The sequence below is a fragment of the Pieris napi genome, chromosome 16 (assembly GCF_905475465.1).
Source record: "Pieris napi chromosome 16, ilPieNapi1.2, whole genome shotgun sequence".
Classification (NCBI taxonomy): Eukaryota; Metazoa; Arthropoda; class Insecta; order Lepidoptera; family Pieridae; genus Pieris; species Pieris napi.
In genome coordinates this window covers 9,939,960-9,951,432 of record NC_062249.1, presented here as the reverse complement: position 1 = coordinate 9,951,432, position 11,473 = coordinate 9,939,960, and the positions used below count along the sequence as shown (strand labels likewise).

At 32.9% G+C, this 11,473-nt stretch overlaps 1 protein-coding gene across 1 annotated transcript; it reads right to left on the bottom strand.

Annotated features, from left to right (window-relative positions):
- Positions 1-258: 258 nt before the first annotated feature.
- On the bottom strand, positions 259-2,596 carry LOC125057501 (protein C1orf43 homolog). Its single transcript, XM_047661224.1, has 5 exons — positions 2,276-2,596; positions 2,031-2,184; positions 1,452-1,671; positions 1,194-1,329; positions 259-582 (listed from the first exon to the last, which is right to left on the bottom strand). Exons 1-5 carry the CDS (start codon positions 2,432-2,434, stop codon positions 478-480), a joined length of 774 nt encoding a protein of 257 aa, XP_047517180.1. The 5' UTR covers positions 2,435-2,596; the 3' UTR covers positions 259-477.
- Positions 2,597-11,473: the final 8,877 nt, after the last annotated feature.

Genomic DNA, 11,473 nt, shown 5'->3' with positions numbered 1-11,473 from the left:
TAATTTTCTCAGAGAAAGTTGCATTATCTGTATTTATTTCCCCGGAGTTGGTATCGACTAAAAGATGGAGGGTTTTGGCAAAAATGGCTCACGGTGTCCTCTATTTTCGATAATCAAAGACAATACTACTTATTTCCAATTTAATGTAGTTAACATTAAGAAATCATTAAAATAGAAATTTGTCAAAAATTTTGAAATATACACTATTATGTCTTCCATATATTCTTATAAATCGCAGATAAAAAATAAATAATAACCTTCAAACATCGATTCTTTACTCAAATAATAATGAATGTAGAAAACACATAAACAACATTATACATTTTCACTTAAACTTCACTTGTTCTCTAATCACTTGACTAGCCATTTTGTCTTTTCACCACATCTGTCCCTTTTATACTTTCTTTAATACCTTGCAGCATCATTTCACTTCACTCACGCCCGCTACAGAGTCTGTACATTGCGGGCGTTCCGCCCTCAGACAGCAGTCTCATCTGCTGGGGGCTTCACAATGGGCTCAATGGGACTCTTAATCGGCACATGAATTATTTCCTCTTCTATCTTTGAGTCTACTGGCATATTCTATAATAAAGTTTTTAATTAATTTAGTTGCTTGTTTTGAAATTTTTAATTTTCATAATTTATTATTACACAATTGAGTATTCAAATATTTTGTTTTGTATTTTAAAGGTTGAATTACAATCTTACTTGGATATGCCAAGTTAATTCAATAGAATAATTGGTTTTATTTTTGAAGTTATACTTCTTTAGGCGCATTATGAAAAATTGATGAGAGTGAAATTTTACGATGCGCGCGCACCGTGACACAAAATTAACAAAATGAAGTTGCCCACGAAAGATGCTACGGCATTGGACATAATTTAAAAACAACATTCGAATAACAATAGAATTTATGTTACACTTTATGTAAGAAAATAATAATAAATATTTATTTATATAATTTTTCAAATGTAAACTGAACTTTATTGCCTATAATGACTCCTTTTCCAGTCTTTGATTATTTAACTGTAATTAATTATTTGCATGCAATCAAAAAGTATTTTTAATAATGCCAAAGAAGTATAACTTCTTACGCGCGTACATAAGTACACACACCCTTTTTTGTTTAACTTCCTATAACGCACTTGCCTTTCACTTGAAAGGCACAAATAAAAGTGTAAAATATGGCCTACCTCTAGAGCTGTGTACTGATTGTTATGTGCAAGTGGTGGGCGAAGTCGTGTGGGGTCAAGCAGCCTCGCAGGTCGTCTTTGAGGACTTCCCCTAGACCCTCCACTCACACAACCCACACTTTTTAGTAATCGAGCACTGTAATTATTTTTAAACAGATGAATATATATGTATATATATACGTATAAAATAATATATCTTGTATTTTTATTCTGATTCTTCAGAGCTGTGATTAAATATTATTGAATAGACAAACTTACGCATCTAATAACTTCAGCAGTAATCTATTATAAGACCTATACTCTTCCTCTCCAAACTCAGCTGGATGATGTCTCGCAGACTCATATGCATCACAGAACTGGTGGATCAGCTTTTGTCCTCTGCCATCAAGTGGGGCGGCCAGACATGAGAGTAAAAATGCACGAAGTGATTCACGAGGGTGTCGTCGCAGATTAGGATCTTGACAAAAAATTTCTTCTTCTGGAAAATAATACACATTCAATTTATTGAAATGGTGTCAAAAATTTTTTAATTATCACAACACATATTCATTCATATTTATAATGAATGTGAATGGTGAATTGAATTTTATAATATTACATGGTATGGTTGTCCATACAATAATATAAAATTAAACACATGTATTCATAACATTTGTATTACGGCAGAAGTCTTTACCATATAGATCTTCAATGGTATATATTATTTAAAACAGAGATATTATCTAATGGTAGACATACATATTTTATGTACACAGACATGTTTACATGTTTATTATATTACATTATGTTTTACCAAATATGCCATGACTTGTTTAATTAAAATTATTAAGTACCTACCTAGATTTTTTACATCATCTACAGCCCTAAATCGGTAGTGATACGGTTGCTGGGGCTCCAGAATATAATGGGAAAGATCTCCACACAGTAGTCGAGGCTCAAGCAAAATCCTGGGCACAGCTTCTATCCTTCGCTCTATTTCTTTCTTCAGGTACTAGAAGAATACTTTATAAATTAATAAAAATCTAAAAATGGTTGTGAATAAATGTTATAGATAACTAAGCACAAATTAAGAGAGTACTTACTTTCTTAGCATCAGTCCCAATAGGAACATGAGGGCCTCGTCTTGAACGAAGAGCAAATCTGGTTATCTGTCTTTTGGCAAAAATAAATAGAATAACAAAAGTTAAAACACCACCACTTATTATAAATATTATATTTAATATGCTAGTGAAGTCTTGCATGATTGATCTATTGTTCTCGCTTCTAAATAACGATATTTTTTTTGCTTTAAATTATAGTGATGATGATAATATAACTAGTGAAATTATCAATTAAAGCAAGTTAAATAAAAACAATATAATTTTGTTGGAATTTAATTCGAGGTTTTACATTAATAGCTCTGACAATTGACATCCGTCATCTGACAATGACAATAGAGCTAATTATGTCATCAGTCATAGTATACAGATGACAGCGAAATACACATAGTAGAACCTCGTTAAGTCGAACCTCGATAAGTCAAAAACCTCCAAATCTCGAAAAAATGTTTTGTTCCCTTCCCTTAAAACACCAAAACCTCCATTACTTGAAATCTTGACCCTCTGTTAATCGAAATAATCACCGAGTCCCTCCAAGCCATTTTGGTACATATTTTCACTCTATAACTCGAAAAATTAAATTTGACCTCTGTATCTCGAACATAGGAACGTTTTATTTTACAACCTTTACAACTTGATCATTTGGAATTTATTATCTCTATTGTTCGAACAAAAATAAGTTACCGACTTTAAGAACTTGCCGACAATGTGAGTACACTATTGTTTCTTAGAAAACATTTTAGGAGTATACAATAATAAATTTATGTCTCATGGAAACACGTGTTTGCTTGCTTTGTGTCAGGTGTTCAATTTTGATTCCCTTTGAAATTTAGCTAAGCCAGTCATTTGTTTTCGACTTAAATACTGTCAGAAGTAGTTTGGTTCTACTGCAATACACATCAATTTTTAAGAATCTATCAAAATTTATAAGAATAAACCTCAAACTCTTTATGTCGAATCAAAATCCGCCTAAGTCGAAATCCTCCATAAGTTGAAAACTCTATAACTCGAATTTTTTGGCGTCTCCCTTGATGTTCGACTTATAGAGGTTCTACTATTAAGTACGAATCCATTTAATTTTTCCCGGGTTCAAGTTCAGGTTAAACTTGTCAAATCTCAAAATTTGATCTAGATAAAAACCTCCTTATCTATAAAAAATATATCAGTTTTGATAAATTGCACTTTCGTTTATTTAAAGTAATCTATTTTTCTTTCTATCAAATTGACGAAAACCCTGTAGTTAAAACGATGTATTAACTAATGAAATTTTTATGAATAACGAGAAAAGTGTGCCAGATGGACAGAAAATTGTCGAATACCTTGAAGGAGGCTTTAACCCGTGGGGAGTCCATGAAAATATAAATACCTTATTTTACTTCACTGTGAATTTCTTGTGTCGTATATGTATTTATATTTAAATAGCATAAAATAAAGGAATATTATTATTATTATCTATAAAAAGATTGACATGCAAATGTATAATAAAAGCAGCTTATTTTCTGACACTGTAAACGTATGATAACAATTAAATGATTATGCAATAAATCATGATCAATTTCTTGGCATCCTAAGTAAAATTGAGTAAACTACAGAAATATTATAGAAAACGCTCAGATTAGGATCAGAAGTAGACAGTTAATAATCCAAGATTTATATCATGGTTAAAGCTTCTAAAAGTTCTAGAACCGCGAAAGAGCTGCCCTTTGCATATAAAATCTGATGTCAGTAAATAAAATATTCATCGTATATCATACGTTGAACATAAATTCCATCATCATGATTCTTTCTATTCATTCGAGGCGTCGCTCTTTGGCGGAAGACGTGATCTGAATGTATACTCTCCAATATGGTGGCGACGGTGACCAATGTCTATCAATAAGGATTCCGATGGTTGATTGTTTGTTGAACAAATGGTTTCGTGGACAAATCGGGACCGTAATATTCATATAGTAGCTCAATACAAATATTATATACTTTTTGCTTACCGCATAATAAATTGCGTATTAATATTAGAAACGGTTGTTTCGTACTTCGTTAATACCATTGGAGACTAGAGAGTAATTACTTACGCAATACTCACTTCTTAAAGGCTGGGTGTAATCAATAAAAGATATCTAAACTAATTGGTTTGTAGACATTTATAGACAAAGCAATTAAAAGAGAATTATGGTAGATGGAAAACTTAATTTATTGCAGTTTAGTCATAATTAAGTAACGTGGATTAGATCCTAGGACATGATAGCTGGTAGTATCCGTAGGATGTAAACAATCCGACAATATATTTTCCTAGGTATAAAATAGATAAAAAACAAATGGCAACATAGGATAAAAAAAAAACATCTAAAAATATTAATTTTTCCATCCATAGTTTAATGAAATTGTTGCCAGTGTGAAGGCAGGTATTAAAAAAATGTTTAAATGCCCAATTGTTACATACTCAGTACCAAACACAGGCCTACCTAATTCTGTAAAACTTGTATTTTTCAATTTCATATCAAAATAGAATTCATAATTTTAACTAAGAATATCTACGAAATTTTGTACACCAAAAGGTTGACCCCGGTTTTGACTGATTTAACGTATCTTTATGATGCGACCACCCACAGCACAGCAATTTCAGCATTCACTAAGCTCCCACAGCCTACAGACGTGTGGAAAGTAGGAATATGCCGTAGGTTGGCAAAACATCTAGGGGTAATGGTCCATTGTTTTGACATAGTAGCTATTGGTGGAATCTCCAGTTTTACTATACCTACCATGATTAGGTCGAAATTCGAATCGCTAGGTGTTACGCTAAGTGTGACGGACTTAGATTTGATTTTTAACTGAAGTTTTATTTAGGGGTATCCAGTCTCAAAATTTTACCTCTATTTTAATGGTCAAAAGCTATCTGTCTTGTTGTACCAAGAACCAGTGAAAAGCAGGCCAACATGATGATCTGACGCAATGACATAACGACCACAACCTTGATCTGAGCGTCTCCTATATGTATAGAAATAGTCGCAGAATATGATATCTTGTAACCAGAGATAACTAAACCGGTGAGGCGATGGTCAATTAGATTTCACCGAGCCAAAATTTATTCAGGATAAATAATTAATATTTACGTCCAAAAACGTCAATAATTTCTACATGGTTGTCCATCCCAATTTCGATCTATGTTATTATAACAAGTAATTTTCAAGGCCAGTAATTTTAGCGGGAACACGAAAAAATTACGTCACAGCAACAAGTCACGAGATTAAAGTAATGGTCGCTTTACTTAAAAATAACTTCATACATGTTGTGTAACGTAGCCGTGTACACTTTAGCGCCTGACGTAAAACTTACTAATTAAGCATATAATTAGGAAATACGCGAATCGAATGGATTATGAAGATCACATAAATACGCACACACACTTACACACCTCCACACATTGCGCATTCCCACACACACCTCAACAAGCAAATTATTAGTACATTGTTTTAGTATATAATGTTCGTCGTATATGGTGTAATACGCTTTGGTTATGTTATTAATAAATACAACTGAATTTGGCGATTTGTCCCTTGACTTTACTTTCTTTGTAGCTACATTTGCTTGTGGTAAAAACTCACTAAGGAAACCAGCATTTCATAGACTCGCCTATCGACATCTGAGGCTGACCACCTTCTTGGCTGGAGCCTGGAAGTCTTCCACAGTCTTCACTAGACATTTTTTTGCGAACTAGCGAACTGTCGAGAATGTACGTGCGTGCTCCTATTTCACCATGCCTCCTGCTGATAGAGACAAATCTTTGTTTGAATTTTTTTTTTATTATGATTAATTAACTATTACTTAAGATGTCATGTGGAACATGGTTTAATGGTTGCAGCTCCTTAAAAACATTGTGTGAAACAAAAAACTTGGCGATTATAAAGAGTGATTTTTAAGAGAGATTTTTTTTTATCAACATTACATGGATTTTTAAGTTTTTGTTTAAGTAAAAAAAATGTTATAAACAAAGTATAAATATTTTTTTAACTTTTATGGCACGATCTTGTTAAGTATGTATGTAAGAAAGGCTCTACGAAGCGAAATATTTTTACGACCATTATTTAAACATTTTTTTTCACTTACAATTAAGACGGTCGTTCGAGAAAATTTCGCTTGTTAACAATTATTTAACTTGTTGAAAAATTAACTTTAAGTAAAATTTTCAACGGGAATAAATTAATTATAGTGTTCAGAACACACCATAATTTTTTCAAATTTAAAAAAAAATATTCAATACCTTAAATAAATTAATTAATGTGCCGTAGTCGCTTTTGACGCCACGCGCGAATCCTAAAAATGTCACCCGCAGACCTATTTTCAGCGTTAAATTAAAGTTATAAATAATGGAGATAGAGTTCCGAGAGTTAGCAGCATTTTATTGGAAATTTCCTTTTCTTTCAGAATCTTTATTTGAAATTTCTTAAATATTAATAGTTTATTAAATATTGGCAAAAAACTAAATGCCATTTTTTTTTCATCTTTAATTGTCTATAACTTTTGCAATTTTTTATGTGCTAATACACGCTTTTAGCACATTTTTCTAGGCGTCATTCCGGTTCGAATGAGCTATCGCACATAATTTTAAGAGCAGTATCTCTATTTTGTTCCATTTTCAACTTGTCGACTAGACTATATGAATAAATTATTTTGACTTTTGTGTGTCGACACCCGGTAGCCCGGTCTTTCTTCGGAGATACGACCTCCAATATTGTTTAAAAAAAGAGAAGAAACGCACCTACTAATGTATCCATGGGCTGCGATGATTGCGCTTTATAGACTTTTTGTAGGCTCGGTTGCCCCTATCCTATAAAAAAATTACTAAAGAAACATCTGAGACCAGCACCAAGATACGCTGGTATATTGGTGATTAGATTATTAGTATATTATAAAGCTCCTTTTGTATAGTAAAAGAAAATATATTTAAAATTTATCACGGTTTAAAATAATCTATTTAGGTATTTAAAGCGTATCACTGGTGTTGGTAACAAGTTATGTTTAGTCCCCCCTCATTTTCCTCAATATGTAAAAAAATTCAAATCGCGTATAGTTCACTACAATGGCGGCACGCGGAGATATGCGCACGCGACGGTTGGATGTTACCTTAGATGATTTTTTACAATTCGTGTACCTAGTTAGGTAACCGTTTCTATGACTCAGTGGACAAGCAATTGTTTTTTTCAGTGAGATAAAAGCCTTCTTGGCTTTTATTTTCAGTAAAACCGAAGGCAAATGCGGCACTATTTACTTGCCAGTTAAAACAGTTGTCTATGCCTTATTGAAGATTACAGGAACTCACACGTAGTTTCTGTTTAAAGATGTATTTTAATGTTTTGAGACGTAAAAAAATCAACATTTAATTAATTTACTGTGATAGCGTTATTACAAGTAAATATGTACCTACTTGTTTAGTTATTTTTTGTTTTAGATGTTACTTGTAATTTAATTTAATTTAATTTTAATTTAGTTATGCACATTTTACTCTACCATTAGTAATTCGTTTTTCTTTTTCCTTTCTAGGGTCTAGAAGAGATCGCTTGTTAGAGTTAAATCAGCCCATTGCCTCCTTAATAATGTATGTTACCTGATTGTATATGTACTAATAATGCAACAACGTATTAATAATTAATATGTTTCGAAATAATCGACCCATAACCATTCATCCTGTAAAGTTTGCTAGATGTCAGGATTAAATATTTTTAATCTAATTTAAATAATTGTATAAAAACAATAATGATAAGCGTTTTAATTCCGACAGTGTTAAATTGTATCATTTATAAAAGGTTTTTATTATATGTATGTAAAACTAAAAGGTTCAATTTGGAATATGATATACATCTATACATCGCATCATGATGGCAAACCGCTGTTACTTTGGCCTTCGCAGATATTTCCAATCGCGACTTCTCAGGAAGAATACCAAGCTTGTTCTGTACAAAAATCTGCTGCGACCAGTGCTCACTTATGGTTCTGAAACCTGGCCCCTTAGCAAGAAAGACGAGATCTCTCTCCCTTTTTTCGAGCGGAAGATTCTTCGAAGAATCTTTGGTCCTGTTTGCAACGACGGTGTTTGGCGTATCCGCTACAATGAAGAACTTTATAACATCCTAGACGACGCCAATATCGTCCAATTCATAAAGTGCAACAGGCTCAAGTGGCTGGGACATGTGCACCAATGGCGAAAGACAGAACCTCAAGGTCCTTACTAAACTCACAACCCGGTGGCATAAGAAAACCCGGTAGACCGAGGTTGCGTTGGTGGGGTGGAGTTGTCAAGGACCTCGAAACAATAGGGGTTCGCAATTGGACGCGGGAAGCACTAGATAGATTGCGATGGTGAAGTTTAATTGAGCATCAACCATTGATGATGATGATACATCTATACAAATAACATTGTTATAATACTTCACAGCTTATTACTAAATATGGCATACAAAAATTATCCCTTGAATAAATTTAAGTTTATTCAAGTTTGATAAGCTTATCTAAATTAGCCATTGACTACAGATGGCTGGCGGGCGTGGAATTAAATGTGTGAATCAGCTCTTACATAACTCATTCGTCTAATAAACTTGATAGTTACACCCACGTGTTACTACCGCCCCTTCATCTTAAGACCTCCACATGGTGTCTCATCTAGCCTCGAAGAGAAACACTAGAATTTTAATATATTCTATATCTTAAGTAAGATATTATTATAATATGATACTAGCTGACCCGTCAAACATCGTTTTGCCATGTATATTATTTCTAGGATTTTTTTGAGTTCAATAAAAATATAGACTATCAATAATAAAAAATAAGGGTTGATCGTAGAGGGGTGAAAATTAAGCGTTGTATGTATTTTTGTTTCTTCATGCATGCATCATAAAAACATTAATAATTAAAATCTCGTCCAAAAAATAAAAATAAAATGTTAGGGGTTGACACTTAAAGGTATGAAAAATAGATAGTAGCCGATTCTCAGACCTACTATGCATATAAAATTTAATAAAAATTGGTCAAGCCGTTTCGGAGGAGTACGGTAACTAACATTGTGACACTAGAATTTTATAAATGTATAAGATATGTCATTGGAGGCTGGGGGAGGCCTCTGCCAAAAAGCACACTGGATTGCTAGATATTTTATAAACGCATAAAACTTCAACCATCTCAATGTTAAACTTATAATTAGGACATTTTTATTATTATTATTGTAAGGTTACAAATCCGTGTGAATGCTGAGGCAATCAAACTTCTTGACTCATCAGTAATAAGACGCCTTAAGAGAACTAAACCTTTTGAGTTAATAAACCTAGTGCCCTCTTTTCCACTCTACGCCCTTGACTTGGGAACTGGAAGTAAATGTAAATTTACAATTAATTTAACTTCTTTTTTGACGTTCATAAGTGTACTTGTTTACCTATATGAATAAAGATATTTTGAGTTTGAGTTTGAGTGTAGTGAATATAAGTGCAAGTGCGGTAAATTGGACACACGAACATAGTGTCAAAACATTATAGAACACTAAGTCTGTTAATGATCATTGCCTTAGTTTAAGCTATTCACTAGTATTGTAGAAAATTAAGTAAAAATAATACTTATTCGCCATAATTATTGTATATGCTAGATGATGAAAGTCGCACTCTTTTTTGTGAACTTTATTGTAAGAAAAAAAATTGTAAGGTATTACAGTCGAATCTCGATGATTTGAGACTTAAGGGAGATAAATCTCAAATTACCCAGAGTTCAAAATAACAAGCATTTAAATAACCACGAGGGGAGGGGGGTTCAAGTAAATAAGAGTTTGATCAAAATGCGTGATCTATTATTTCTATATAACTATTATATAACAATGAAATACAATTATTCACACATTTTTATTTCAAAAAGAAGTTTGTTATCTGTTTTTGAGTGAGCGACTTCAGCCTATCACTGTCTGAAGTAATTTAAAAAACAATTAACAGATCTGTGCATGATAAACACATCAAATTATAGAAAGTAGGGAAGCCCAGACTTCAAATTATTCCATGTTGATGACTACCGAGGGGACCAATTACCATTGATTTTATTCAATTTATCGAGAATTTTTCAAGGGAACGGAAAAAATCAAATTACCGAGAGTCCACTTCCACTGTAATAGTATTTGTATAGTATTTTCATACATACAACGTATGGAATACGGTTCATACAACACATGCTTTATACTACTGATTAGCGCACACTGTTAAAATTACTAAAGCAAAGCTCAATACGTTTTTGAAATACAGAGTCCTATCTGCGCAGTTATTGCCAGCAGATACTTACTCAGTACTCAGTTCATGATATTTCAGTTCATGTAATTCCTGGATGCAATTTACAGAGTTTGTGGACAATTTACTTAGTGCATGCTATTTTCTCAGCAGCTCATGCGTATTTTTAAGTTTCTTTACATACCTGAAGATGAATTTAGAGTGACATAAGTGTTCTGTATTCTGACGGCTCAAGGGAATTTAAATAAAGTAATAAACACCCCATGAGCACCTGCAACTTCGAGAGGCTTACAGGTGCGTTAAAGGATTCTTTTCAATATAATCTTCGTTGCATAGTAACCGTTAGTTGAAAAATTATTTTCAGTAATTTTTTTCTCAAAAGCAAACTTTATAGATACCAGATGATATCTATAAAGTTTGCTTTAACAGCCAATGTATGTGCGTGGCGAGTCGAACATAATCCTTATTTGCACGTTTCATTTCAGTTATTAACAACAATTATATATCTACTTTTAATTTCTTCCATGTTAAGTATCAAGATAATTTAACTATAACTATAAGAACGTAACTGTAATTTTTTATATTTTTATTTAAAGAACAGGGGGGCAAACGGGCAGGAGGCTCACCCGATGTTAATGTTAGTGATACCGCTGCCCATAGGCACTCACATTGCACGAGGGCTTGTAGGTGCGTTGACGGCCTCTTAAGAATTGGTACGCTCTTTTCTTGAAAGTCCCTAAGTCGAATTGGTTCGGAAATACTTAAACATAGCAAACAAGGTAATTTAGAACTGCTGAGACTTCAAATCCCAAGATTATATTTCTGCATAAATAATACGAAGATTTTTGAAGAACTGTTAAAAAGGCTTGAATACATGTTTTAAAAATAGAATACGGAAATGTTGCAACTTAAATTTGAATCACGCATTTCCGTGAAC